Source organism: Leptonotus elevatus, chromosome 16, assembly GCF_054856555.1.
Source record: "Leptonotus elevatus isolate MCC_2025b chromosome 16, RoL_Lele_1.0, whole genome shotgun sequence".
Lineage (NCBI taxonomy): Eukaryota > Metazoa > Chordata > Actinopteri > Syngnathiformes > Syngnathidae > Leptonotus > Leptonotus elevatus.
This window is the reverse complement of record NC_141254.1, coordinates 6,374,775-6,401,660: the sequence shown is the minus strand read 5'-3', so window position 1 is coordinate 6,401,660 and position 26,886 is coordinate 6,374,775. Positions and strand designations below refer to the sequence as shown.

The window sequence follows — 26,886 nt, the reverse complement described above, 5'->3', positions numbered from 1 at the left end:
AATCGCAAACTACTTTTGTGAACAAAGGACATATCGGTCAGCTCAAGTGTGAAACTAGTTCATCTTAAAAGGAGGTCAGCTCGTTGCCATCCACGTGGCACGCTCTGACTCGTCGTCAAAATCATCTCGGCTGTTGAAATCCCAATCTCAATTCCGGATTGTTGCCGCGGTGACGCACATCCCAGAGTGACACTGCACTTGTGCTAAAGGCCCACGTCGGATGTCATCCAACTAGCTGGATGCTAATGGATGGCTGCGCAAATGAAAAAGCTCAGGGCTTACGAGGTGCTTACAATGAGACATAATGTCCCACTGTGTTGGAGACCTTTTGGTTCAGGACGTCGGCCTCCCCATCTGTCGCTTGCATTTGGTCCGAAACGAGGAAAAATAACCGGCGGGAAAGCAAAAGCACTCATTAACTTGTTCAGGGTGCAAGACCAAAAAGATAACAGCCTGCAGATTGCCCTCATTGCACTTGATTTAACACCAGAGTGTATATCGGATTTTTGTCAGACTATTGACAGTGTTCCATTCCCTTGCTATGTCGATTAGGTTTACGCTTAAGACAAAACAAATAAGTGGCTTTAGAACTTTTCATGCTTCATGAAACAATTAGATGTAAACGTGGACTGCACTTCTAAAGCACTGAACTAGGGATTCAACTAACCATTATTTCAGTCATAATTTAATCGGTTGAGTATTTTTTCAGGCAATTGTAATGGAAAAAACATTTACAAATTTTCTATCGCTTTCTTTTTCTTTTCAAAAAACAAGACTTGCAACAAATTATGATTCATTTGCTGGTTTGGTCTGTACTGTGAGTAAAATAGGAAAAATTGTAAGGTAATCCTTTTTACCCAAAGTAAAAGCAATTGTTATGTTTGGGTTCAAAACAAAGACAATCAATCCACTTAATGGGGGACTACAAAAATCGGAGAATATTTACTGGTAAACTGAAATTTCGAGCATTTGGACAATTTTATTATTATTCAATTGAAAAAGATAGATAAATGATTCATTGATGATCAAAAATGATCGATTAATTTGATAATTGATGAGTTGTCGATAAATCGATTAATAATTGCACCTCTACATTGACCTTATCTAGACACTATATGAATAAATACATTCCATAAACATATAAAAAACTAAAAAATAAAGCCTACTGACTGACCAAAAGGAACCAGAGTTTTTTTCTATTTCCAAATTGTAGTCTTGGAAAATTGCATTGGACTACACTTGCGATGTCAATTTGAATTTGATTAATTGTTCGGCCCGAGTTCCGAAACTTTTCTTTTCTTTTTTTTTACTGACCTAACGTTTCATTCATCACATGTCTTTTCAGGCTTTAATGTTATATAAATAAATCCTACAAATGCAAATTTGTCTGTCTTTTTCCAACCTTGCTCCGTGTCGGCGGGAATGAAAAAAGCTCGCTCATTTCCAAAAAGGCCTCAGGAGTTACGAGAGCAGGTGGATATTAAGGCTTGCCGCATTGGTGTCCGACTGCCTAAGGAAATCCTCATTAAGCGAGGTTGTTGGCGCATCCCCACAAAAGCGAGCCTTGCCCTTCAAACAGAGGACACACCTCATATTTGAAGGTGGAGGAACTCATTTAAAAAAAGAGAAAACGCATCCCTTGGGGTTGAAAAACCCACGACGAAGATACGAGCCATCGTTCAGATGATTTTTTGACGAGCAAAAATTTATGATGCGTCAACTCGAGTCACTTCACAATAAGCAGCAGATACTATAAAACAATAACGTACTGTCACATACAAAATGTGAAACGTCTTGTATGGGTTTTTTTCAAGATTGTCGCATTAAATGCAGTGGATTCACACAGCGGGTTAAGTATGGTGCCACCGGTTGTCATGACGCCACGGCAGAACTGTCGGCATTCATTAGCGACATGGCACTTCTCACACTCACTGTAACCTTAAGTGTGTGCGTGTCTGTTTCAAGGGAACACTGGAGGAAGTCGGATCAACCCCCTGCGTCTTAACAGCAGTGGGAGACGCACAAGAGAGGTTCTCCTCTCTGTTATCTTTCACTTGTGTGTGTGTTCACATCTTCCTACGGGTATTTATGTTTTTTTAGTTTTTTTAAAGAGATAGCAGTGAGAATATTTTTGGCTCGTTAGACCTGTGTTTCCGTAACCTTTATCGAGCAAAGGCACATACGCCAAAAAGTTAGGCTTTCGATCGGGTGACATTTCAGAATGAAAGTACAGTCGAACCTTGATTTTTGTGACAAATCCGTTCCATAAAGTCTTGACTAAATCCGAATGGTACAAAATCCAAAGCAATATTTCCCAAGGGAAATAATGCTAATCCAATTAATTTGTTCCAAATTGCCACATATTGTAACAATAAGTTTTTATTTACATGCCTCCAGGTCTGCTTGGCAAAACTGCCAAGCAATTACTTGGCAGGCCGCTAGGGGGAGCGCCTCATAAGAGTGGCAGGGAAATGTATGGCAGACTTTAGGCGAAGAAGATTCATGAGCTTACTTTTACTTGTGTAAGACATTTATTATCTGTCCAGCGACTGACTCAGTTTTGCATCTGTAACATTTTAAAACATATTTTATGATTCGACTTTTTGAAGCACATCATTTCTGAAGAATATCAATATTGATTCAATTGGATTTAATATTTAAGTAACTTTATTTATTTACTTTTGCAATGTTATACAAAAAAATCATCAGAGTTTATCAAATGAAACAATTCACTATGTGACTGACTGACTTGTTGCATGACAATAGTGTTTAAGAAAGACACAAATTTGTTCACAGAAAGTGGTCTCTGTTAAGAAGACATTTGTATTTGTTTAAAAAAAATACACTTAAGTACTCACTGTGAAGTGATGGTACAAAAAGAAAAAAAATTATCATTGAAAAAACATCAATTTATGTCTTGAGTAGTTTTATTGTTGATTATCGTGGATTTATTACCTGAGCAATATCTCGATAATCGCAGTATCGTCGTCACATGGCGAGATAATTGTTATCGTGAGCCTCGTATCGCATATCGTATCGTGAGGTACCCAGAGGTTCCCACCCCTAATAACATCCTGTCAAAAATGAGGCCTACAAAATAAAAGTATAAATATAAAAACAATTGCACTACATTATTTGTCCTACATTGCACATTTAGCAATCGAGCTAAAACTTGATTTTGAAGATCTGACTTTTGACAGGATGTTTTAACAGCTGGCATCGTGGAACACTCCTAACCCTCTGTTGACGCCTTTAGACACAATTTACGAAATGCTTTGGAAGAACGTGCATCGATTCTGGGAAATTTTGAGGACAATAAAACAAAAAAACGAAAAACATAAAAAACGAGTCCATATGAAAACGAAGGCTCCACTGTAGAATTAACCTGCGTGAACTACTAGATTCTATTTACAGGAACAGACCCAGATTTCACACTGAATGAAACTGCTTTAACACAGGTGTTACGCACTGATCACATATTGTCAAGCTTTTAGTACATCATCTTCTTCATTGTTTTCATAGTTTCTCTCCGACTTACTACTACGTCTTGCGTAACAGTCCCAAAAGTCACGCACAATAAACCACACAGTCTCACGCACGATTTCTTGCTGTTGCAATGTAGCGTTGCGTTTGGATCCAAACCAGAGTTTTATTCACAAGGCATCAGCAGCCAAAAAGAAAAAAAGAAAACAACGCTTTAGGGTGAGGAGAGTGCATCGTCTTCTTTTTCACATGGGACTCACAGCTCCAGACAAGATCAAACGGATTAGTGTTCTCCCGCTAGAACGCGTTCTTGCTAGTGGAGGCACACCTAGCCTAGCTATCACTCATCGACAAATTCAACATAACGTTAATATCATGCTGTCTTGAGATAAACGTTTGCAACCAGCTACGGGAATTAGCGCGTCTATGCTAGGAAGGCTTACAGCTAATTTTTGCTCGGATGTTACTTCAAAAAGTGGCGAAGAACACAAATTTTATCCAATGTAGCAATATTCTAATGATTTAAAAAAAATGTTTCATAGAGTAAGTTAAGTGTCCAAACATTTGAAAATAATATAGTTTGGATATCTTAGCATTAAAACCCGTGGGTGGTTTTGTGACCGGTTTTTGGGCTTTTTGATGGTTCTGACTAGGCTATTTCAAAATAAAATACCACCCACGGGTTTAAGCTTTGGGAATTTTGTTAGGTTTGGTTTAAGATTTTGCTTTTTAAATAAACAATGCGTAATTCTCTTTTGTTTTTATGTATGACTTTTAATAAAGTAAGGGGAGAGGGTAAAAGTATTCCAAAACGGTCTCTATATTGCAGACTTTCTGTAACGTATCCCTTTCGATAAACAGGGCTTGACTGTAGAAGCTAACAGGCATTTCAAGACACATACATAAACTCATCGTAAAAACAACAACATCCATCAGCCGGCCTCCGCATCCATTGAACCGTTGAACTTTCCTCTCGCAGAACTATTATTAGCTGTTCAGCCCAGAGACAAACGAATGACACGTCGGATGAATCACCGGACCTGCTGCCTCCGACTCGCAGCGCTAACTAGCCGTTAGACGTCCACGTAGGCCGAACGTGGGGCCGTCAAGTCTGCTTGGGCAGCTGCAGATGGTCGTGCCAAAAACGTTTTCACGCATGAGGCTGAAGAAGCCCCACGAGTTACGAGGGAAAGACGACGAAGCGGACAGCAAAGGGAGATGACTGAAAAGATGGCAAGGAGACTCAAAACGGGAGGAGAAATTTCTTGGTAATTCACGGAACGTTTCGGGTACGTTTTCATGGGAAGTTAAAACGGGGATGCAGACAAACATTCATGTTACAGTAAATAAGATAAGGAATAACAAAAACTGTAGCATTACCCCATGGCATTATGCGGGAAAAAATGCTTTGTAGCATTTGGTCAACATTTTATTTTACCAATATGTTTGAACAACATAGTCCAGTCAAAACTGTTTACATTGGCAGTCCCGCGCTTTTGTAAATAAATGATGCAGTTGGATGTTAAAAAGTCAGTAATGACAAGTATTATATTTGAGTGATGTATTTATTTTTGCCATGTTTAAGTAGAGTTTGGGTTTTTGAACATTTGATAAATTATTTTCACAACAATTGCAAGATATAACGGCATTATCAAACATCCATATTTAGTATTGTCAGGGTTTTTCCTGTGTACAAAATTCAGAGGTGGCCACCTCCACCTAATTTGCTTGCCATTTCCAGCCTGAGCCACTGATATTGCGCAACACAGCGCTCCAGCTGTGTTGATTGAGCTCAGGCAGCAACACATTTTGCGCCCTTATGGAGGCGCTGTATCAACAGCAATGCACCGGAAAGACCTGAAGCAACAACAAAAGAAGAAACAGCTCTTTTTTTTTCTTTTTTTTTTTTTACTTTAATGTACCAAAAAAGAAATAGATCATGGACCAACTGTTGCACACGCCCATTTCCTGGTTGCGAGGCAGAGGTGGCGTGCTCCAGCCATCGCCAAAGTCATAAAAACACAGTATATACAATAAACATAATTGTGTTTTACAACAACGCTGAACTATATTTACAATTGAATATGTACTAGTGGATGATTTTTTATTATTGTAGTTTGTAAAATGGCAAAAAAATGATGGCAACTTTGTATTCATTTAATTTCTCATTTCTAGCCTCTGATCGTAAAATGGCTGCAGGGGGGCGGCTCATAATGGTATCGGTCACCGCAGCGAGTACCGATACCTTAAAATACTGGTATTGGCACCGATACGATACCTGGTATCGGTAGTCAACCATCATAGTCAGGGTGATACCACCTCTGCCTCAATTTGAGCCAGGAAAAAAAATGGTACTCAAATGTAAGTACTCGTACTCAGTCGGAAAAGTGGTATCAATGTATCCCTATTAGTAATTTCATTGAATGGTTAAGGAGAAGTTAAACAACAAACAAAAAGAAGCAGAAACAAGCCAAACCAAATTAAAAAGCACGAAATGTGTAACTCACGACTCGCATAAAAGTTTACATACAGCACATTAGCGAGGTGCTCAGCTGACCTATAATTGCTTTTCCCGCGAGGGAGCCTGGGCGGTTGCCATGGCAACTATTGTCCGAGATGCAGGGTTGTGTCAAAGCAGACATATTGGCATGCGTGTTTGGTGGCTTCCTTCCAGCGCGCTGCTGAACGCTGACACGTCAGTTGGCCGAGGCGCTTGTACGTTAGTGTTTCGGTTCACTTTTGTGTTTTGCACTTCGTAATGATTTGTAAATCAACTACTTGCTTAACTTTAAAATGGTAATGAATTGTTTTGAGTTAACAGTTATAATATAATAGGTTTTAGCCTAGTTATGATTTAGGCCTCCTCTATCTGCAGTTGAGTAAACAAACGCCACCGGGCACTATTCTGTAAAACACAACTGTTTTAATTTGATTATCAACTTCACGTGGACCACTTTTAAAACACTTCAGACATCAGACAGTCAAAAATGTGTTACCTCAGACATAGAGGAGAAAAGAAAAAAAAGATAATGAGTGTCAGTGATGTTTCCCCCAGATTGAGCTTAGACGGCAAACCGGAGGAATTTGGTGGGAAGCCATTTCGAAAAGCCAGACTGGGCCGAGTCCAGCACTTGAGCCAGAACTGCTTTTAGGAGACTCGCTGACATCAGGGTTTCCCCCGCCAAACAGATGACAGCTCAGCCAAAAGGCAAAGATTTTTCCACTTGTGTTTACCCAAACAAAAGACCGGGACAAGACCGGGCAAAAGAAAATTCACGATACACAAAAACGGTATATTGGGCTTTTGGGTGACATTTCAGAATGAAAACCTAAAAGGTACTATAACCTTTTCAGGTGAACTTTGTTTAAACTACCGTAAAGTTTTTGACCTTCACGTTGGATGTTTTATTACTTTTTGCAGCTGTATTCTATTTTATAACTGAATGGCAAAATCCCCAACAGATGAACCTTTCTGTGACTCTTCCAGTCTTGTCTTTGTCTCTGTTGCAACCTGCTGATGGCACAAAAAGTTGCTGACATCTGCATTTTAGCCTGTTTTACTGCCGCTTCACCCCCAAAATTCTAATGTCAGGGGCTTATAGTTTCATCAGCAGTTTGCAATAGAGATACAAAGAGACTGGAAGAGTCACAGAAAGCCATATAAGCGGACTTGGGGGAAAAAAACTGTTGTGAATTTTGCCATTCAGCTCTTTTTAGAGAAGAGCAAGGTGGGCAAAAAGTACAAATGTGCAACTCTTTGTGACTCGTTCAATAACGCAAGGGGATTGATTGAATCAAATGTGTAACACCATTTAAAAATAATAATAATAATAAAACAACAACAGTATTTGTGACGAATGACTGCAGGAGCAGGAAAAGGAAGTCCCCCCCTCCGCCCGTTTGGGCTGTCGTCACCCTGGCGGAGGAAGCGAAGAGGGTGGAGTTGTGCTTTGGGTTTTGACACAATAACAACGCAGCGCTCATCAGGAAGGAAACGGCCAACCTTTAGTGCCTCTTCCACACAATGTCGAAGCCAAACGCTAACGTGATAGCCTGGACGGGAAAAAGGATGTTACTGCAGATTACAAGATGGTTGAGAAAAACGGAAACTTGACTTGAGCGCAGTGTGGTAGGGGTTAGCACATCTGCCTCATGGTCACGGGGTGTTGGGCTCCAATCTCGGCTCAGGCGCTGTCGTTTTGGTTAGCGACGGAGTTAATATCAGCAGCTTGCACTTGTGTGAATAAAAGTGTCTATGAACTGCGAGAGATGGCATTTAGTTACTACCATTTTTTATAATAGAGAAATGGTAGCCTTATTTGAGAGGGGCATTTACAGTATATTATTAAGTGGAAAAGAGGGACTAATTGAGGTATGGTGTCTGTCAAAAGGATGGACAGTATTTGGGAGAAAACACCATCCTTGACTATAAACATGCTTTTTCTGGAGGGAAAAAGAAGGCTTAAGGTACTTGAGGAAGGCATTTGTTTTTCTTAAGAATACAGACAAATTGAGGCACATCATCTATCAGAGAATGGCAAGTACTTGAGGAAAACGGCATCTTTTGTGTATAGGCATGCGTTTTCTGATTAGAAAAAGAAGGCTGTTATTAAGTTATTTGAGGAAGGCGTGTATTTTTCTTATGTGGAACACAGGGAGTACTAATCAAGGCACGGTGCCTATCAACGCGATAGCCACTATTTGAGGTGATATGACATCAATCTGTGTAGGCATTTTTATTTCTGGTGGCGAAAATGGCAGCTAGGTTATTTGAAGATGGCATTTATTTTTCTTAAATGAAAGACTGGGACTATTAAGGTATGGCATATATCAAAGAATAACAAGTATTTGAGGAAATATGGCATTTTGTGTAAAGTCATTATATTATGGCGGGAAAGGGATGCTAGGTTATTTGAGGCAGATGTCTATTTTCTTGCTTCGGGATGCGAGAAATCAAATTTCACCCAACCAATGAATCCTGCTGCATTCAAGTGTCTGGGGACAAGTAAGTTTGCAGAATGAAATTAATATTTTGTTGACAAATCCTACAGATAATATTCATGTTGTGCTAAAAGTGAAAAGTTTCAAATGAACTCAAACAGCTTCAGCAGGTTGCATCCAGTTTGGTCCAACAAACTCAAAAACACCCAAAACTGTCAAAATCCAAATCATGTAACAGACAATTTTGCACGTCCGTCCGACTGACTGCGGTGTTACTTCTCTCAACTCACCAAACTGTCAACTAATTCTCACAGCATCCTTGGTTGTTTCTCCATAAATGTGCCTCAATTGACTAGAGACCAGTCCAGGGTGATCCCGCTTCTCTCGCCCAAAAGTCATCTGGGACAGACTCCATCTTAGGCGCGACCCTAATGAGGACAACTGCAATAAAAAATCAATGGATGGTGGATTTGCATGTTGCAAAACACCCCCCTCGTCCTCCGCGAGTTTCATTAGGGCCTGTCACAGATGCTCTCCAACACCACTGGAGTACCTCAGAGCACCCCCACACGCCCACGGTGTGTTTAAAAAAAAAAACGAAAAGCACACTCCTTTCCAGACACGAGTGCAGCGCGGGTGCCCTAGATGAGTGCTTCCCTTGCCAGCACACTTCTTTCTGCACCTATTTTGGATTCTAAACCAGGCCAGCATCTCATTTTCTCACTTTTTCTTTTTTGCCATTACTGCCAAGTATGCTCACACACACACACACACACACACACACACACACACACACACACACACACACACACACACACACACACACACACACACACACACACACACACACACACACACACACACACACACACACACACACACACACACACACACACACACACACACACACACACACACACACACACACACACACAACCTAATCCAGTTCGAACTGCACACTAACTACATTATGTAAGAAGTGCATCATCATCTTGAATGTGTATCTTGTGTTGCATTTTTCTTGTCAGGAATTTGTCAAATGGAGGCAAATAACAGAGCCGGTGGGGTTATTTTTAGCCTGTGAGAAGAAGATGGTCTTCCTCCCCACCGCCTATGTAATGATGACGTCGGCATGTTACGCAAAATCGGGGGTTCACCTTTGGATTTGGGGGATTTTTTCTCAAGTGGCTCTGCAGCACGGCTGTGAATAAAGTATGCAACTAAAAGCAAATATAATTTTATTTAAATTATGCAACTCGTTTATTTTAATTTTTTGGACACACCCAGCGCGCGTGGTTGTGAGGTTAACGGGCGTGTGAACCAGACCGAGCCCCCCTTTCCCGCAGCTTCACCCAAAAATCGAGCAACATGCGCGTAATTTATAGCAGAAAAGTATCCACTTAACTATTTGTAGAGGTGCTGCATACACAAATCGAGGCATTCCCCCTCCACTTCGTCCTCGCACACAAGGTCCGTCAAGGGGCGCAAGGGCAGCGGGTCGCTGTCCTGCAGAGGAGGGCTCATTTCCCGGAGAAAGAGCTCCAAGAACCGTCGGAAGGTTTTCTCCTCTGCTGCACAGCCGGCCATCATTGCTCATTCCTGGACACGCTCGCACTCGCAGCTCCGCCCGTCGCTTCGCTTCGCTCGGCTGGGAAGACTCGCGGCGACACGCTGGCCCGAACTCGACGGTGGACTTTTGTTCTTAGGGGGCGAGCTTTCGAGCTAGCTGGTGCCCGGTGGCGGTGGCGGAGGGTGAGGGGGTAAACTACCGGCGTGCGGACCGAAGAGACAAGGGAGGTGCGAGTAGACTAATTTCACTAAGTGTTGGACTGCCCCCATTCACCGCCGAGTGGGAGCGCGCCCGCTAGCTGGGATTTCGTCGGATCGGAAGGACGTTGACGTCACGGATGACGTACACACGCAAGACGTGAACGCGCACGCACAGCAGCCAATCTTGGGCATTTTTTTTTTTTAAATACTTGTTCACGAACACACCGAATATACCACAAGTAATATATTTCAAGCTAAGCAATAGTAAAATAAATTATAACATGAATATGACATTATTTTTTTAAAGGGAATTTGTGTAGGTCCGTGTTTTATAATCTCATTTCACAACAATGTTATTTATTCAATTTTGTTTGTTTTCAATTCCAATATTTTTTTCCTCACCAATGGCCTTAAAAGAACAGCAATCTGCCAGTCTGTATACCTTTTGGTCCAGAACAGTAATAAAAAAAAAACATTTGTTATTTTTTTAGCCTCACAAATTAAGACAATCCAATTTCTATGATTGTTGATGGCATTTTATTGATAACGCAAAATCAGTTTAGTGATTTTATACGTCGAAATGTATTGTAAAAATAATATTACATAAACTGTGTCGTGAATTTACGCAAGTAGGAAGATTTAAATGTTTATGTCCTTTGTGTCCAGGCGGACAGTTTAGTTAGAGAACCGCGAAGTAGTGTTGGTACGTCACTATTTTGATTCCCCCTTTTTTTCGGTCCAAAAGAAGATGAAGGAAGCCAACATGGCCGTCCCCGCGAGCATGGAGGCGCTTCTTCAAGCGGCCGTCTCGGAGGACGCCGAGCACCGGGACGAGGGCCTGTGCGTGGTGGGCATCTTCGGCAAAAGCAGCATGCAGCTGGGCACACTCAAGGAGTCCCTCCTCAACACCCTGGCGGACAAACATGTCTTCTCAGCGTTCGGCGGAGCGGACGACGGGGGTGACGGCGGTATCCAGGCGCTGTACAACCCGGACAGCCGCGTCTTGTACCTGCTGCTCAACTCCGTGTGCGACGGCCGCCAGCTACTGCGGGCCTGCCTGTCCCAGAGCGCTGGTAGCGGTCATGCCGACGCCCACGACTTTTGGAAGGGGCTGGAGCGGCAGCACTGCCTGCGCCTGCTCTATTTGTTCTCGGTGTGTCACGTTCTGCTGCTCGTTCACCCCAACCACACGTTTGACGTGACCTACGACCGGCTCTTCCGAGCCCTGGACGCCCTGAGGCAGAAGGCGCTGCCCCTTATCCGGGCCGCCGTCAAGGACTGCCCGGTGTCCAAGGAATGGAAGGTCAACTGTCGGCCGTGCCCACCTCGGCTCCTCTTCGTCTTCCAGATGAGCGGAACGCTCAAGGTCCATAATTTACATACACACCATCTTTTTTTCGTTTTTTTTTTTTTGCATTGATTAAGCCCTGCCTCCTTCAGGCCACCCCACACGTTACAACGGTTGCTTTGTGCTTTTCTTGACATAAAAAAAAAAGTTTCTGTATGGGTTCCTTTTCCAGGTCCCCAACGGCTCCGAGTCAGGCGTCCACTCGGACAAACCCAAGAAGCACTCGCCCCGACGGCGCCTGCAGCACGCTCTGGAGGACCAGATCTACCGCATTTTCCGTAAAAGTCGTGTACTGACCAACCAGAGCAGCAACTGTCTGTTCACCGTGCCCGCCAACCAGGCCTTCGTCTATGTGCTGCCCGCCTCAGATGAAGACCCAGTAGGCACCCTGCTGGGTCAGTTGCGCTCCAACTGCGTCATGTGCGAGCAGGACTCAGGCGTGCTGGTGTCTGGCCCGCGGCGTTACCAACAGATGCGCCGCTCGGCTCGGCAGGGCATGGCGGAGCAGTCGGGTGCGGCGGTAGCAGCGGGTACGGCACTGGCCGACTGCACCTTGAAGGAGTTCCTGTGGCAGCACGTGGAATTGGTTCTGACCAAGAAAGGCTTCGACGACAGCGTGGGACGGAACCCGCAGCCATGCCACTTTGAGCTACCATCCTATTCCAAGTGGGCACAGGTCAGATTTGTTTTTGTTGGGGTTGGAGGGAGTTAACCTTTACAACGCAATTGAAAACCTTTTTTTCTCTCCAATACTGGCCCAGGTGGCGTTGAAGCTCCACCATGCATTGGCGGGCGGTGGCGAGGATGAGGCGGCCGAGCTGGCGGCCAAGGTTCAGGCCCAGCTGAAGGTGCTGGACGGCTTCCTGGACGCAGACGCCAAGTTCTCTGAGAACCGGTGCCAGAAGGCGCTGCCGCTGGCACACAGCGCGTACCAGGCCAACCTGCCGCATAACTACACCACGGCCGTGCACAAGAACCAGCTGGCGCAGGCGCTGCGCGTCTACAGCCAGCACGCGCGTGGCGTGGCTTTCCAGCGCTACGCCCTGCAGGTCCACGAGGACTGCTACAAGTTCTGGAGCAACGGGCACCAGCTGTGCGAGGAGCGCAGCCTCTCTGACCAGCACTGCGTTCACAAGTTTCACCTTCTGCCGCAGGCGGGTAAGCACAAGGCTTTTAATTATTATTTTTTTAAGATAGTTAACAAGAACTCAAACAAACAAAAAATGCAGATTCAAATATGATTTTTTTTTGGGTGAAAAGTAATACATAAATGCTTAAGGTCTACGTGCATTGGGGCTACATTCAGCAGAGTGCAAAAAGTTGGCACCCACTCTTAAAGCGAATGGCAGCCACCTACTGCACTGGAGTGGAACTGCATGTACTTTTATGGGCGATTTGAGACGAATCCAGTTGGAGACTTTCAACTCCGTTTTTTTTTTTTTTGCTAGGAGAGAAAACAGACGTGGATCACAACCCGCCCATTCTCAACCACAACAGCAGGGGGCGCTCCACCAGCTCCTGCAACTGCGGAAGGAAGCAGGCCCCCCGAGAGGACCCCTTTGACATACAAGCTGCAAACTATGATTTTTACCAGGTATGCAATCGCCAACTTCGAGATGTCACATATGGTTGCTGGCCTACTTAAAGCATGCATGTCTGGGTTTTTTTTTGTTGAAAAATATTTTAGTTTTCAAGGGAAAAAACTGTTAGTTATGTTTTTTCATTTCTTTAGGTAAAACTAAAGTTTCAGAATTTTTACATTCATAAAAAAATATTTTAGGAAAGAAACAAAAGTTTTTCCAAATTTTGTGATATAATAATTTAATAATAGCCAAAAACAAAAATGGGCGACACACACTTTTTAGTTTGATATAATGAAAACAAAAACAAAACAATAGATTTCGTATAGAACATATAGTCCCAACATTTGGACATGTTTATTTTCATACAAAAATTGTATAGTTTATTTATTATTATTCACAAAATTTGAATGTTAAGTTGTAAAAACAAAAATGTGGAGAGCTTACCCGTGTTGTTGTTGTGGTCGTGCAGGCCATGGAGGACAAATGCTGCGGGAAGCTGGAGCGAAACAACTTCCCGATCTTCCAGCCGAGCACTCCCGACCCGGCCCCAGCCAGCAACCAGACGCCGCACCCCCCTTCCAATGCAGACGCCGACCGGCTGAAGGAGCCCGGCGCCGCCCATGGCCACACGCCCGGCGACACTAGCTTGAGCCTGGCGCTCAGCCTGGGCCAGTCCACCGACAGCTTGGGTCCTTACGGGGACGGCGACTCGACCGCAGCCGCCGCTGACGGCCAAGTGCAGCAAAAACGTCCCAGCCTGGCCGACCGGCAGCCCTCCACCGTGGAGTACCTCCCGGGAATGATGCACTCGGGCTGCCCCAAGGGCCTGCTGCCCAAATTCTCCAGCTGGTCCCTGGTGAAACTGGGCCCGGCTAAGTCGTACAACTGCCACACAGGGCTGGACCAGCCTGGCTTCCTCCCCGGCGCCTCTTTCCTGCTCCCGTGGGACTTGATGATCCGCTCCCGTTCCGAGGACGACCCGGCCGAGCCCCTGGACGGAGGCGCATCCTCATGGCCGGCCCCCAACAAGACGCTGGTGGGAAAGAGGGGGGGCGTAGGCGGTTTGGGGAGGAGCCGGCGGCGTGATGACACGGCGCGGGCCTACGTGGGCTTCGAGTACGAGGACGGCCGAGGGCGGCGCTTCATCGGCTCAGGGCCCGACAAGATCGTCAAGGTGCTGGGACCGGGCGGTGCCAAGGAGCCCGCCGGCAGGGTGCTTAACGGTGACATGCCGCTCTACGTGCCATCGCCCTCGCAGGGACGAGGGGTCAAGCCTCACTTCGCGCAGCTCATGCGGCTTTTTATCGTGGTGCCCGACGCCCCACTTGAAGTCACCCTCAACCCGCAGGTACACGCTCGCACCGCCGACAATAAAAGCACGCATCTGCAATTGGGTTTAGAGTTTCTAAATAGAAATTAAAAGCATGCATCACCAAAATTTGTAATGTTAATATTTGTTATCTAAATACTAAAACATCTCTACAAATTTTCTTTTGAAATAAAACGGGTATATTCGCTGCAAAGAAAATTAAAATGACCAAAAAAAGCCTCCCCCCCAAAATTCTCCATTTTATAAATGTATTTTTCATCTTTAATTATGGGCCTGCTAAGCGGAGCAAGCAGCAGCGAAGCTGCTGCTTGCGGAGCAAGCAGGCACATATTACTATCCTAGAAAAAGGGTTTATTATGGGCCTGCTAAGCGGAGCAAGCAGCAGCGAAGCTGCTGCTTGCGGAGCAAGCAGGCACATATTACTATCCTAGAAAAGGGGTTTATTATGGGCCTGCTAAGCGGAGCAAGCAGCAGCGAAGCTGCTGCTTGCGGAGCAAGCAGGCACATATTACTATCCTAGAAAAAGGGTTTATTATGGGCCTGCTGCGAAGCAGAAGGCACATATTACTATCCTAGAAAAAGGGAAAAAGGGTTTATTATTTTCCGCAAAAATGCGGCCCGTACCGTAGATCGCACCGGCACAAATGAGGTATCAAACGATGCGGCTCGATCTGACTCGCTGCGCTATTATTTTTATAAGAATTCCCAGTTACCATGGCGACGCTATTCCCAAAAAACTCCCAAATAAAAGTCCCATAGGAATGAATGGGAAAAGGAAAGACAAAATCACACATCAAGCACCTTTTTCAAAGAGATGCTGCGCGCGCATACGTTAACCGATTGATATGAATTTTAGCTCATTTTGTTGGAATTTTTCCCATCTTTAGCTCAGTGTCAAAAAACAAATTAAGGAATGAAAGCTCTTCCCCCTGTGCGGGTTCAAAGACAGTGAGTGTAATCGCCACTCTGATACCCAATTAAGCTTTCAGTGACGGGAACCAAAAAATATATTTCCAAAAGTTTCACTTCAACTCGTCACCATGGCCACAATCTTTGCTCACTAGACATCAAATTCGCACATTTTGTAGCCACAAGCCTCTGCTTTCTGAAGAACTAAGTTTTATTTGGCTACGGTGTCATTTAGTACCTTTATTTTCACTTTAAACGAGGAGAAGTCGCACTATTTTGATCTCTTTTCAATGTAATTTTCGCCGTTTTTCCCTCTTCATTTTCGATCAATCATAAGTTTTCAACCTGCTCTCATTTGGTCATTTTTCATCCGATTAAAACACTGAGAACATGCTCGCGTTCCCCAAACCCTTGCCGTTCTAACAAGCCATTTCTGGAATCTGCATCTTCAACCGTTAAGTCGCGAGAGGCTTTTGTTTGAGGTGAGCGTAATCCTATACAAATCAATGGAGTGTTGGTGCGTGACGTCTCCTCACAACTTAAAATCAAATGTGTGTGCGTGAATGTGCATGTTTTGTAAAGGGGCAGTAAGATACTGTTAATTATGGTAGATTCCACATTTCTTGACCGATTTCAATGGTTTGAATTTTAAACTGTTCAGCTCATTGAAATGTTACTTAAAATCAAATGTGTGTGCGTGAATGTGCATGTTTCTTAAAGGGGCAGTAACATACTGTACATTATGGTTAACTTGCACATTTCTTGAGCGATTTCAATGGTTGAAAGTTTAAACTGTTCAGCTCATTGAAATGTTGGTTAAAATCAAATGTGTGTGCGTGAATGTGCATATTTCTTAAAGGGACAGTAAGATACTTTATTTGATCTTGATTATGGTTAACTTTTACATTTCTTGAGCGATTTCAATGGTTTAAATTTTAAACTGTTTAGCTCATTGAAATGTTACTTAAAATCAAATGTGTGTGCGTGAATGTGCATGTTTCTTAAAGGGGCAGTAACATACTGTTGATTATGGTTAACTTTTACATTTCTTGAGCGATTTCAATGGTTTAAATTTTAAACTGTTTAGCTCATTGAAATGTTACTTAAAATCAAATGTGTGTGCGTGAATGTGCATGTTTCTTAAAGGGGCAGTAACACTTTTAGTAGATTATGGTTAACTTCCACATTTCTTGACCGATTTCAATGGTTGAAAGTTTAAACTGTTCAGCTCATTGAAAAGAGTTAGCAGGCCCATTCAAAATTTCCGCGGGAATTTTTCTAGTTATGGGCCTGCTGCGAAGCAGAAGGCACATATTACTATCCTAGAAAAAGGGAAAAAGGGTTTATTATTTTCCGCAAAAATGCGGCCCGTACCGTAGATCGCACCGGGACAAATGAGGTATCAAACGATGCGGCTCGATCTGACTCGGTGCGCTATTATTTTTATAAGAATTCCCAGTTACCATGGCGACGCTATTCCCAAAAAACTCCCAAATAAAAGTCCCATAGGAATGAATGGGAAAAGGAAAGACAAAATCACACATCAAGCACCTTTTTCAAAGAGACGCTGCGCGCGCATACGTTAACCGATTGATATGAATTTTAGCTCATTTTGTTGGAATTTTTCCCATCTTTAGCTCAGTGTCAAAAAAAAAATTAAGGAATGAAAGCTCTTCCCCCTGTGCGGGTTCAAAGACAGTGAGTGTAATCGCCACTCTGATACCCAATTAAGGTCTGAGTGCTGGGAACCAAAAAATATATTTCCAAAAGTTTCACTTCAACTCGTCACCATGGCCACAATCTTTGCTCACTAGACATCAAATTCGCACATTTTGTAGCCACAAGCCTCTGCTTTCTGAAGAACTAAGTTTTATTTGGCTAAGGTGTCATTTAGTACCTTTATTTTCACTTTAAGCGAGGAGAAGTCGCACATTTTTGATCTCTTTTCAATGTAATTTTCGCCGTTTTTCCCTCTTCATTTTCGATCAATCATAAGTTTTCAACCTGCTCTCATTTGGTCATTTTTCATCCGATTAAAAAACTGAGAACATGCTCGCGTTCCCCAAACCCTTGCCGTTCTAACGAGCCATTTCTGGAATCTGCATCTTCAACCGTTAAGTCGCGAGAGGCTTTTGTTTGAGGTGAGCGTAATCCTATACAAATCAATGGAGTGTTGGTGCGTGACGTCTCCTCACAACTTAAAATCAAATGTGTGTGCGTGAATGTGCATGTTTTGTAAAGGGGCAGTGAGATACTGTTAATTATGGTAGATTCCACATTTCTTGACCGATTTCAATGGTTTGAATTTTAAACTGTTCAGCTCATTGAAATGTTAGTTAAAATCAAATGTGTGTGCGTGAATGTGCATGTTTCTTAAAGGGGCAGTAACATATTGTTGATTATGGTTAACTTTTACATTTCTTGAGCGATTTCAATGGTTTAAATTTTAAACTGTTCAGCTCATTGAAATGTTGGTTAAAATCAAATGTGTGTGCGTGAATGTGCATGTTTCTTAAAGGGGCAGTAATACTTTTAGTAGATTATGGTTAACTTCCACATTTCTTGAGCGATTTCAATGGTTGAAAGTTTAAACTGTTCAGCTCATTGAAAAGAGTTAGCAGGCCCATTCAAAATTTCCGCGGGAATTTTTCTAGTTATTTTTCTTATTTTTTAATCTTCCGCGTTTTTTTCTGCTAAAATGCGGCCCGTACCGTAGATCGCACCGGGACAAATGAGGTATCAAACGATGCGGCTCGATCTGACTCGGTGCGCTATTATTTTTATAAGAATTCCCAGTTACCATGGCGACGCTATTCCCAAAAAACTCCCAAATAAAGTCCCATAGGAATGAATGGGAATCCGAAAGAGATCAACTCCAATCAAGCACCTTTTTCAAAGACACGCTGCGCGCACATACGTTAACCGACCGATATGAATTTTAGCTCATTTTGTTGGAATTTTTGTCATCTTTAGCTCAGTGTCAAAAAAAAAATTAAGGGATGAAAGCTCTCCCCCCTGTGCGGGTTCAAAGACAGTGAGCAAAGGGGTGAAAGTCGCCTTTCTTGCATCAGTTAGAGCGTGACTAATTAAGGTCTGAGTGCTGGGAACCAAAAAATATATTTCCAAAAGTTTCACTTCAACTCGTCACCATGGCCACAATCTTTGCTCACTAGACATCAAATTCGCACATTTTGTAGCCACAAGCCTCTGCTTTCTGAAGAACTACGTTTTATTTGGCTAAGGTGTCATTTAGTACCTTTATTTTCACTTTAAGCGAGGAGAAGTCGCACATTTTTGATCTCTTTTCAATGTAATTTTCGCCGTTTTTGCCTCTTCATTTTCGATCAATCATAAGTTTTCAACCTGCTCTCATTTGGTCATTTTTCATCCGATTAAAAAACTGAGAACATGCTCGCGTTCCCCAAACCCTTGCCGTTCTAACGAGCCATGTCTGGAATCTGCATCTTCAACCGTTAAGTCGCGAGAGGCTTTTGTTTGAGGTGAGCGTAATCCTATACAAATCAATGGAGTGTTGGTGCGTGACGTCTCCTCACAACTTAAAATCAAATGTGTGTGCGTGAATGTGCATGTTTTATAAAGGGGCAGTGAGATACTGTTAATTATGGTAGATTCCACATTTCTTGACCGATTTCAATGGTTTGAATTTTAAACTGTTCAGCTCATTGAAATGTTACTTAAAATCAAATGTGTGTGCGTGAATGTGCATGTTTTATAAAGGGGCAGTGAGATACTGTTAATTATGGTAGATTCCACATTTCTTGACCGATTTCAATGGTTTGAATTTTAAACTGTTCAGCTCATTGAAATGTTACTTAAAATCAAATGTGTGTGCGTGAATGTGCATGTTTCTTAAAGGGGCAGTAACATACTGTTGATTTTGGTTAACTTCCACATTTCTTGACCGATTTCAATGGTTGAAAGTTTAAACTGTTCAGCTCATTGAAAAGAGTTAGCAGGCCCATTCAAAATTTCCGCGGGAATTTTTCTAGTTTTTTTTCTTCTTATTATTTTTTAATCTTCCGCGTTTTTTCTGCTAAAATGCGGCCCGTACCGTAGATCGCACCGGGACAAAAGAGGTATCAAACGATGCGGCTCGATCTGACTCGGTGCGGCATTATTTTTCTAAGAATTCCCAGTTACCATGGCGACGCTATTCCCAAAAAACTCCCAAATAAAGTCCCATAGGAATGAATGGGAATCCAAAAGAGATCAACTCCAATCAAGCACCTTTTTCAAAGACACGCTGCGCGCGCATACGTTAACCAACCGATATGAAAATTAGCTCATTTTGTTGGAATTTTTGTCATCTTTAGCTCAGTGTCAAAAAAAAAATTAAGGAATGAAAGCTCTCCCCCCTGTGCGGGTTCAAAGACAGTGAGCAAAGGGGTGAAAGTCGCCTTTCTTGCATCAGTTAGAGCGTGACTAATTAAGGTCTGAGTGCTGGGAACCAAAAAATATATTTCCAAAAGTTTCACTTCAACTCGTCACCATGGCCACAATCTTTGCTCACTAGACATCAAATTCGCACATTTTGTAGCCACAAGCCTCTGCTTTCTGAAGAACTAAGTTTTATTTGGCTAAGGTGTCATTTAGTACCTTTATTTTCACTTTAAGCGAGGAGAAGTCGCACATTTTTGATCTCTTTTCAATGTAATTTTCGCCGTTTTTCCCTCTTCATTTTCGATCAATCATAAGTTTTCAACCTGCTCTCATTTGGTCATTTTTCATCCGATTAAAACACTGAGAACATGCTCGCGTTCCCCAAACCCTTGCCGTTCTAACAAGCCATTTCTGGAATCTGCATCTTCAACCGTTAAGTCGCGAGAGGCTTTTGTTTGAGGTGAGCGTAATCCTATACAAATCAATGGAGTGTTGGTGCGTGACGTCTCCTCACAACTTAAAATCAAATGTGTGTGCGTGAATGTGCATGTTTTGTAAAGGGGCAGTAAGATACTGTTAATTATGGTAGATTCCACATTTCTTGACCGATTTCAATGGTTTGAATTTTAAACTGTTCAGCTCATTGAAATGTTACTTAAAATCAAATGTGTGTGCGTGAATGTGCATGTTTCTTAAAGGGGCAGTAACATACTGTACATTATGGTTAACTTGCACATTTCTTGAGCGATTTCAATGGTTGAAAGTTTAAACTGTTCAGCTCATTGAAATGTTGGTTAAAATCAAATGTGTGTGCGTGAATGTGCATATTTCTTAAAGGGACAGTAAGATACTTTATTTGATCTTGATTATGGTTAACTTTTACATTTCTTGAGCGATTTCAATGGTTTAAATTTTAAACTGTTTAGCTCATTGAAATGTTACTTAAAATCAAATGTGTGTGCGTGAATGTGCATGTTTCTTAAAGGGGCAGTAACATACTGTTGATTATGGTTAACTTTTACATTTCTTGAGCGATTTCAATGGTTTAAATTTTAAACTGTTTAGCTCATTGAAATGTTACTTAAAATCAAATGTGTGTGCGTGAATGTGCATGTTTCTTAAAGGGGCAGTAACACTTTTAGTAGATTATGGTTAACTTCCACATTTCTTGACCGATTTCAATGGTTGAAAGTTTAAACTGTTCAGCTCATTGAAAAGAGTTAGCAGGCCCATTCAAAATTTCCGCGGGAATTTTTCTAGTTATTTTTCTTATTTTTTAATCTTCCGCGTTTTTTTCTGCTAAAATGCGGCCCGTACCGTAGATCGCACCGGGACAAATGAGGTATCAAACGATGCGGCTCGATCTGACTCGGTGCGCTATTATTTTTATAAGAATTCCCAGTTACCATGGCGACGCTATTCCCAAAAAACTCCCAAATAAAGTCCCATAGGAATGAATGGGAATCCGAAAGAGATCAACTCCAATCAAGCACCTTTTTCAAAGACACGCTGCGCGCACATACGTTAACCGACCGATATGAATTTTAGCTCATTTTGTTGGAATTTTTGTCATCTTTAGCTCAGTGTCAAAAAAAAAATTAAGGGATGAAAGCTCTCCCCCCTGTGCGGGTTCAAAGACAGTGAGCAAAGGGGTGAAAGTCGCCTTTCTTGCATCAGTTAGAGCGTGACTAATTAAGGTCTGAGTGCTGGGAACCAAAAAATATATTTCCAAAAGTTTCACTTCAACTCGTCACCATGGCCACAATCTTTGCTCACTAGACATCAAATTCGCACATTTTGTAGCCACAAGCCTCTGCTTTCTGAAGAACTACGTTTTATTTGGCTAAGGTGTCATTTAGTACCTTTATTTTCACTTTAAGCGAGGAGAAGTCGCACATTTTTGATCTCTTTTCAATGTAATTTTCGCCGTTTTTGCCTCTTCATTTTCGATCAATCATAAGTTTTCAACCTGCTCTCATTTGGTCATTTTTCATCCGATTAAAAAACTGAGAACATGCTCGCGTTCCCCAAACCCTTGCCGTTCTAACGAGCCATGTCTGGAATCTGCATCTTCAACCGTTAAGTCGCGAGAGGCTTTTGTTTGAGGTGAGCGTAATCCTATACAAATCAATGGAGTGTTGGTGCGTGACGTCTCCTCACAACTTAAAATCAAATGTGTGTGCGTGAATGTGCATGTTTTATAAAGGGGCAGTGAGATACTGTTAATTATGGTAGATTCCACATTTCTTGACCGATTTCAATGGTTTGAATTTTAAACTGTTCAGCTCATTGAAATGTTACTTAAAATCAAATGTGTGTGCGTGAATGTGCATGTTTTATAAAGGGGCAGTGAGATACTGTTAATTATGGTAGATTCCACATTTCTTGACCGATTTCAATGGTTTGAATTTTAAACTGTTCAGCTCATTGAAATGTTACTTAAAATCAAATGTGTGTGCGTGAATGTGCATGTTTCTTAAAGGGGCAGTAACATACTGTTGATTTTGGTTAACTTCCACATTTCTTGACCGATTTCAATGGTTGAAAGTTTAAACTGTTCAGCTCATTGAAAAGAGTTAGCAGGCCCATTCAAAATTTCCGCGGGAATTTTTCTAGTTTTTTTTCTTCTTATTATTTTTTAATCTTCCGCGTTTTTTCTGCTAAAATGCGGCCCGTACCGTAGATCGCACCGGGACAAAAGAGGTATCAAACGATGCGGCTCGATCTGACTCGGTGCGGCATTATTTTTCTAAGAATTCCCAGTTACCATGGCGACGCTATTCCCAAAAAACTCCCAAATAAAGTCCCATAGGAATGAATGGGAATCCAAAAGAGATCAACTCCAATCAAGCACCTTTTTCAAAGACACGCTGCGCGCGCATACGTTAACCAACCGATATGAAAATTAGCTCATTTTGTTGGAATTTTTGTCATCTTTAGCTCAGTGTCAAAAAAAAAACTAGAAAAATTCCCGCGGAAATTTTGAATGGGCCTGCTAACTCTTGCAACTCTTTTCAATGAGCTGAACAGTTGAAAATTTCAACCGTTGAAATCGGTCAAGAAATGTGGAAGTTATAATCAACTAAAAGTATTACTGCCCCTTTAAGAAACATGCACATTCACGCACACACATTTGATTTTAACTAACATTTCAATGAGCTGAACAGTTTAAAATTTAAACCGTTGAAATCGCTCAAGAAATGTGGAAGTTATAATCTATTAAAAGTATTACTGCCCCTTTAAGAAACATGCACATTCACGCACACACATTTGATTTTAACTAACATTTCAATGAGCTGAACAGTTTAAAATTTAAACCATTGAAATCGCTCAAGAAATGTGCAAGTTAACCATAATCAAGATCAAATAAAGTATCTTACTGTCCCTTTAAGAAATATGCACATTCACGCACACACATTTGATTTTAAGTAACATTTCAATGAGCTGAACAGTTTAAAATTCAAACCATTGAAATCGGTCAAGAAATGTGGAATCTACCATAATTAACAGTATCTCACTGCCCCTTTACAAAACATGCACATTCACGCACACACATTTGATTTTAAGTTGTGAGGAGACGTCACGCACCAACACTCCATTGATTTGTATAGGATTACGCTCACCTCAAACAAAAGCCTCTCGCGACTTAACGGTTGAAGATGCAGATTCCAGAAATGGCTCGTTAGAACGGCAAGGGTTTGGGGAACGCGAGCATGTTCTCAGTTTTTTAATCGGATGAAAAATGACCAAATGAGAGCAGGTTGAAAACTTATGATTGATCGAAAATGAAGAGGCAAAAACGGCGAAAATTACATTGAAAAGAGATCAAAAATGTGCGACTTCTCCTCGCTTAAAGTGAAAATAAAGGTACTAAATGACACCGTAGCCAAATAAAACGTAGTTCTTCAGAAAGCAGAGGCTTGTGGCTACAAAATGTGCGAATTTGATGTCTAGTGAGCAAAGATTGTGGCCATGGTGACGAGTTGAAGTGAAACTTTTGGAAATATATTTTTTGGTTCCCACCACTCAGACCTTAATTGGGTATCAGAGTGGCGATTACACTCACTGTCTTTGAACCCGCACAGGGGGGAGAGCTTTCATTCCTTAATTTTTTTTTTGACACTGAGCTAAAGATGACAAAAATTCCAACAAAATGAGCTAAAATTCATATCGGTCGGTTAACGTATGCGCGCGCAGCGTGTCTTGGAAAAAGGTGCTTGATTTGATGTGATCATTTTCGGATTCCCATTCATTCCTATGGGACTTTTTGGGGGACATTTTGGGGAATTGTGTCGCCATGGTAACTGGGAATTCTTATAAAAATAATAGCGCACCGAGTCAGATCGAGCCGCATCGTTTGATACCTCATTTGTCCCGGTGCGATCTACGGTACGGGCCGCATTTTAGCAGAAAAAACGCGGAAGATTAAAAAATAAGAAAAAAAATAAACCCTTTTTCTAGGATAGTAATATGTGCCTGCTTGCTCCGCAAGCAGCAGCTTCGCTGCTGCTTGCTCCGCTTAGCAGGCCCATAATTAAGGAATGAAAGCTCTCCCCCCTGTGCGGGTTCAAAGACAGTGAGCAAAGGGGTGAAAGTCGCCTTTCTTGCATCAGTTAGAGCGTGACTAATTAAGGTCTGAGTGCTGGGAACCAAAAAATATATTTCCAAAAGTTTCACTTCAACTCGTCACCATGGCCACAATCTTTGCTCACTAGACATCAAATTCGCACATTTTGTAGCCACAAGCCTCTGCTTTCTGAAGAACTAAGTTTTATTTGGCTAAGGTGTCATTTAGTACCTTTATTTTCACTTTAAGCGAGGAGAAGTCGCACATTTTTGATCTCTTTTCAATGTAATTTTCGCCGTTTTTCCCTCTTCATTTTCGATCAATCATAAGTTTTCAACCTGCTCTCATTTGGTCATTTTTCATCCGATTAAAAAACTGAGAACATGCTCGCGTTCCCCAAACCCTTGCCGTTCTAACGAGCCATTTCTGGAATCTGCATCTTCAACCGTTAAGTCGCGAGAGGCTTTTGTTTGAGGTGAGCGTAATCCTATACAAATCAATGGAGTGTTGGTGCGTGACGTCTCCTCACAACTTAAAATCAAATGTGTGTGCGTGAATGTGCATGTTTTGTAAAGGGGCAGTGAGATGCTGTTAATTATGGTAGATTCCACATTTCTTGACCGATTTCAATGGTTTGAATTTTAAACTGTTCAGCTCATTGAAATGTTACTTAAAATCAAATGTGTGTGCGTGAATGTGCATGTTTCTTAAAGGGGCAGTAACATACTGTTGATTATGGTTAACTTCCACATTTCTTGACCGATTTCAATGGTTGAAAGTTTAAACTGTTCAGCTCATTGAAATGTTACTTAAAATCAAATGTGTGTGCGTGAATGTGCATGTTTCTTAAAGGGGCAGTAACATACTGTTGATTATGGTTAACTTTTACATTTCTTGAGCGATTTCAATGGTTTAAATTTTAAACTGTTCAGCTCATTGAAATGTTGGTTAAAATCAAATGTGTGCGCGTGAATGTGCATATTTCTTAAAGGGACAGTAAGATACTTTATTTGATCTTGATTATGGTTAACTTGCACATTTCTTGAGCGATTTCAATGGTTGAAAGTTTAAACTGTTCAGCTCATTGAAAAGAGTTAGCAGGCCCATTCAAAATTTCCGCGGGAATTTTTCTAGTTTGTATTATTACATTTTGTATGTAAAATCTTTTCATTTAAAAAAAATCTTTAAAATTGTCTTAAAAGGTAAATATTTCCAAATGTATATCCAAAATAAATATAAATATATATATATATATATAATTTTAAAGTTCATTTGTACATGAAAAAAGCATTAATACAAAAATGCTTATACAAGCAATAAAAAGAAAAGGAAAAGAAAACAAAGATGCATGATTTTACTAAACAAAAAAACGGAGTATTATTCAATTTTTTTATATATCACCAAAATAGTTGGAGATACAGGCATTTTATTTATTTCTAAAAATTCAAGATAAGTAAACTTATAAAATGTTTTTAAAATCCCCAATTTAGAGTTGAATCCTCAAATTCGCAAATGCATGCTTTTCATTTTTACATCCATAAATTTGTGTATACGTTCTTTTCGTTTTTAAAAAGCACATCAGTAATCAACTTGTGGCAACTTCTGTTGGCATGAACGTATTTTGCAGGTGCAGCCCGGTCCGCCACCGTGTCCTGTGTTTCACCCGGAGCAAACGGACTTGGCCTTGGCCCCCGACGGCCTTTGGGTGCTGCGCTTCCCGTACGCTTATGCCACCGAGCTGGGACCCTGCTACCCCCCCAAGGAGAACCAGCCCCTGGGCAACTACAAGGTGCTACGGGGAATCCTCAAAGCCACTGCCGCCAACACTCAACCTCAGTGAAACCTGCAATTTGCAATCTCTGAAATGGCCACCCGAGGGCGACAACTGTTTAAGAATGCTCCTACCGCCAAACATAAAAATACTCATTAAACTTTTTGATGTAAATAAATCTGTTTTGAAGTAACATTAACTGTTAATGTATTTTGCCAGTGTTTGGTGGTCATTTAGTTTATTAAACATTTACAATTGTGTTGCATTCTGTATTCTTAACATGGGCAAATGGATATCTATGGTTGTGTCATAAGTGACTCATAAAAACAAGAAAAGTTCCTGAAGAAAATTAAATGTAATGTTACGTGAACTATATTAAATAGCATCACATAATTAAGATCACATTAACTAAGTTATTTTTCAGCAAATGTACAGTATATTAAGTGAAGTAGTTATGAGCTTAATTTAAGTTTGGCTTTAATTTCTTGAATATAAGGAGGCCTGAACTTAGATGTGGACTATTTAATTTGAAAGTAGGCGGAGTCCAATGTCCCTGTCTTTGATAAGCAACACGGAAACGGCTCAGTGTTAAATCTTTGTGTAGTATATGACCTGAAGGAATGCAGCCAATAAGAATGTGGTTAATAACAAAGCTCGCCATTCAAGGTCATCAAGTAGGACGACAGGAGCACAAGTGACATGTGATCAAGTGTTTTTTTTCCACATGCAATTGACAGGTTCAACACAATCTGTTTTATTTTCCTTTTTTTTCTTCAAGATTTC

At 41.6% G+C, this 26,886-nt stretch overlaps 2 protein-coding genes across 2 annotated transcripts in view; one reads left to right on the top strand and one right to left on the bottom strand.

The window, feature by feature from the left end:
• The window catches only part of LOC147160491 (protein phosphatase 1E-like), a 31,127-nt gene extending 20,795 nt beyond the window's left edge, over positions 1-10,332 (bottom strand). The window contains exon 1 of the mRNA XM_086098032.1: positions 9,830-10,332. Within this exon, the coding sequence (XP_085954158.1) occupies positions 9,830-10,014 (185 nt within the window). The 5' untranslated portion in view covers positions 10,015-10,332. The remainder of the gene's footprint in view (positions 1-9,829) is intronic.
• A 537-nt stretch (positions 10,333-10,869) lies between these two features.
• smg8 (SMG8 nonsense mediated mRNA decay factor) lies at positions 10,870-26,361 on the top strand. Its single transcript, XM_086098031.1, has 6 exons — positions 10,870-11,560; positions 11,715-12,218; positions 12,304-12,700; positions 12,991-13,136; positions 13,595-14,473; positions 25,960-26,361. The coding sequence occupies exons 1-6, from the start codon at positions 10,943-10,945 to the stop codon at positions 26,170-26,172; spliced, it is 2,757 nt and encodes a 918-aa protein (XP_085954157.1). The 5' UTR covers positions 10,870-10,942; the 3' UTR covers positions 26,173-26,361.
• Positions 26,362-26,886: the final 525 nt, after the last annotated feature.

What these genes read in the sequence shown, in the direction of transcription:
- smg8 (XM_086098031.1), top strand. Translation starts at nt 10,943, where the DNA reads ATGAAGGAAGCCAACATGGCCGTCCCCGCGAGCATGGAGGCGCTTCTT. An exon ending in AGATGAGCGGAACGCTCAAG is followed by an intron (nt 11,561 to 11,714) that starts GTCCATAATTTA and finishes TTCCTTTTCCAG; the next exon opens with GTCCCCAACGGCTCCGAGTC. An exon ending in CCTATTCCAAGTGGGCACAG is followed by an intron (nt 12,219 to 12,303) that starts GTCAGATTTGTT and finishes ATACTGGCCCAG; the next exon opens with GTGGCGTTGAAGCTCCACCA.